Below are 2870 nucleotides of genomic sequence, written 5' to 3' on the forward strand. Positions count from 1 at the left end.
GATGGTCACTATGGGTGTACTCTTCGCATACTCTCCAGTTCATATTTTCCATTAGCGACGTACTGCAGAAAGTGACGTCGATAATGGATTCCCTACCATCTTTGCGGAAGGTGCTGATGGTTCCTAAGTTGGCCAGACTGACGTTCAACTTTGCCAGAGCTTCCAGCAGGCTATACCCTCTTGCGTTGGTACATCTGCTCCCCCAATCCACTGCCCAAGCATTGAAATCTCCTGCGATGACGACTGGTCTCAGTCCAATGAGCTCTCCTGTGAGCCCATCTAGCATCTGGTGGAACTGCTCAATTGTCCATCGCGGGGGTGCGTAGCAGCTACATACATAGATTCCATTGATTTTGGCGATCACGAAACCTTCGTATGAGCTTGCCACCACTTTTTGAATGCGATACCTGCCCATGACTTGTATGGCCGCCATTCCTGCTCTATCCGCCACCCAGTTTCCATTATCAAGAGGGACTCGATATGGCTCTGCAATGATTGCAACGTCGCACTTTGTTTCCGTTGTTGACTGCCACAACAGTTGCAATGTATGTATGTATGTTTGTATGTATGTATGTATGTATGTATGTATGTATGTATGTATTTATGTATGTATGTATGTATGTATGTAAGAAGCCACCGCTTAGGTCCTGCCCTGCATGCGGCTCCACTCAACAGCAAGATCAAATTTTGTCATCATTCTGAATTCAACATACTGCTCTATGAAGGACCAAAATGGAATGGACGGGCCCGTAAGCAGAGAGACTTACGCGAAAGCCGTGTGAGTAAGAGAATCTCCTTCCAACAATATGATCCAATAAAATGAATAACGAAATTCACAATACATGTTAAGCTTTCCACAGGATGGTTTGCTTGAGAAGAGCGTGTCAAATTCATTGCAACTGCTGGAGTGAAATGCAACTATGTAAAATGACAGTACATATTCTGTCATAGACTCTGGTTGGCACTCCACTACATTGTCCAGTTACAACTTCAATGATGCCCTGATGCTCCCCCACCCGTTTTATCTTTCTATTCACTTGGCCTATAAATATAATTCAAGTTATACTATTTTGAAAAGAGAGTTGCTACTTCATTTTCAGCTTGGAACCCCTTAGAGTTAAGAATAAAACAACTTATTGAATCATTGATTGCACTTTGGTATTTTAATGACTTTCTTATTTGCTACGGACTAGCTAGGTACTTCGTTATAGAACTATGATTAAGACAATACTACCCAACCTACGGATATCACATCGCAACCCTGTTGCCTAGCCAACAACCGAGCGATATCGAATGGTCGTCAGGTAGGGTGCTGTTCGCACCACCTTAGCCACCGGAGCAGCAGCCACCACCTTGGCAGCGGGTACTACTGCAGCCGGAGTGGCCACAAATGCTGGAGTTGCTGGAACTGCGGCCGCTGGAGCGGGAGCATAAAATGGATAGGAAAACACTGTCTGTCCAGCATGTGGGACGTAGAAAGCTGCAAAGGAAGTCGGGTAAGGAACGGGAACCGGTGCGGTTGGAACTGGAGCAGAAACCGCAATCGGCACTATTCCATGGTACGTCCGAGCAAACACCTGGGAGCTGTGTGCTGTGACGTATGCAGGTCCTGCCACCGGAGTTAGAACGTGTGGTTTGGCACTGACCGCAGCCACTAGCAGGCAAGTGGCGATGATGGACTGCAATAAATCAACGGAAATCGAGCGATTAGGCTTATCGAACGTATCGGATCTACTATTTGATAATAACTTACCACTTTGGCGAACATTATGAAAGCGACTGGAGTTGTGAGGTGTACTCGAAAGGTACCGCAACGGAAAGCGGACAATTAGTGAATAATAACGAAATAATACCGTTATCGGTATTTATATCGAATGTTGATTAACTCCGGGCTGGCATCGCTAATACGTGCCCTTCCATTGCCACAAAATTGACTGGTCGAAAAATAGTTATGGCAGTGTTTGTCAAAGCAAAGCGTGCTCCACGACTTTTGGGTTTTTTGAATAATTTAATTCGATTTATTTTTTTGGAACATCGACCCAGTGCTGTGATGTAATGCAGTGAGTTGTTGTGTTGGCATTGAAATCGGTTTTGCTAAAAATGGAAGTTTAGGGAGATGCTGGTTGTTGTTGCATGAAGATAAATAATAAAAGATCTTGAGGAGAAGAAGAATGAGATGCATCCGGTAATTTTGGTAAGCGGGTCGGTAATGGAGTTCGTGTTTTTAATAACTGTTTTTAAACGTTCGGAATTAAAATCGGGAAAACCTGAAATGCTCAAATGAAGAGGGCTGCGCACGCCAGTGGTTCAGAGCACTTCTGAAGAGGAGCTTAGAGATCTCCCAACAAGTTTAAGATGCTCAGTGATCGTCCAACTAGAAGTTCAGGGAACTTTCGGCGAGAAACTCAGTGAACTTCTGATGCGAGGTTCAGAGAGCTCTCAACAAGAAGTTCACAGAACTTCTTTGAATTTCCAATGAAAAGTTTAGAGAACTTCCGACGAAAGGTTCAGAAAACTTCTGATAAAAAGTTTACAGAATTTTTGAAGTAAATTTCAAAGAACTCCAGTAAAGTTCCCTGAAGTTCAGACGATACATTCTGTGAGCTTCCTACTAGAACTTCACAGTACGTCCGATGAGAAGTTCATCCATAAAAGGAGCATAATCAAAGGCATAATTCATCCCGAATAGGCAACAAGTTTGTTGGCAAACATGGAACTATTATGTTGCGGAAAACTTCGTTGCAGGGTTTCATATTCTTGCCGACACTTTCCATCACTTGCTGTTCCCTTCCGAATATGCACTACGGAAGCCCCTTTTTCTCCCGCCACAGTCGAGTTAATCCAGTCATCGTCCTGCAGTCGTCCTGGAC

At 44.1% G+C, this 2870-nt stretch overlaps 1 protein-coding gene across 1 annotated transcript; it reads right to left on the bottom strand.

The window, feature by feature from the left end:
* Window positions 1-1141: 1141 nt before the first annotated feature.
* Window positions 1142-1834, bottom strand: LOC135714303 (calphotin-like). The gene is made up of 2 exons (XM_065237640.1): window positions 1754-1834; window positions 1142-1679 (listed from the first exon to the last, which is right to left on the bottom strand). The coding sequence occupies exons 1-2, from the start codon at window positions 1766-1768 to the stop codon at window positions 1269-1271; spliced, it is 426 nt and encodes a 141-aa protein (XP_065093712.1). The 5' UTR covers window positions 1769-1834; the 3' UTR covers window positions 1142-1268.
* Between the last annotated feature and the right edge of the window lie 1036 nt (window positions 1835-2870).

This window comes from Ochlerotatus camptorhynchus, unplaced genomic scaffold (assembly GCF_037179485.1).
Source record: "Ochlerotatus camptorhynchus isolate MF236.1 unplaced genomic scaffold, CSIRO-AGI_Acam_v1.1 ptg000639l, whole genome shotgun sequence".
Taxonomy (NCBI): Eukaryota; Metazoa; Arthropoda; class Insecta; order Diptera; family Culicidae; genus Ochlerotatus; species Ochlerotatus camptorhynchus.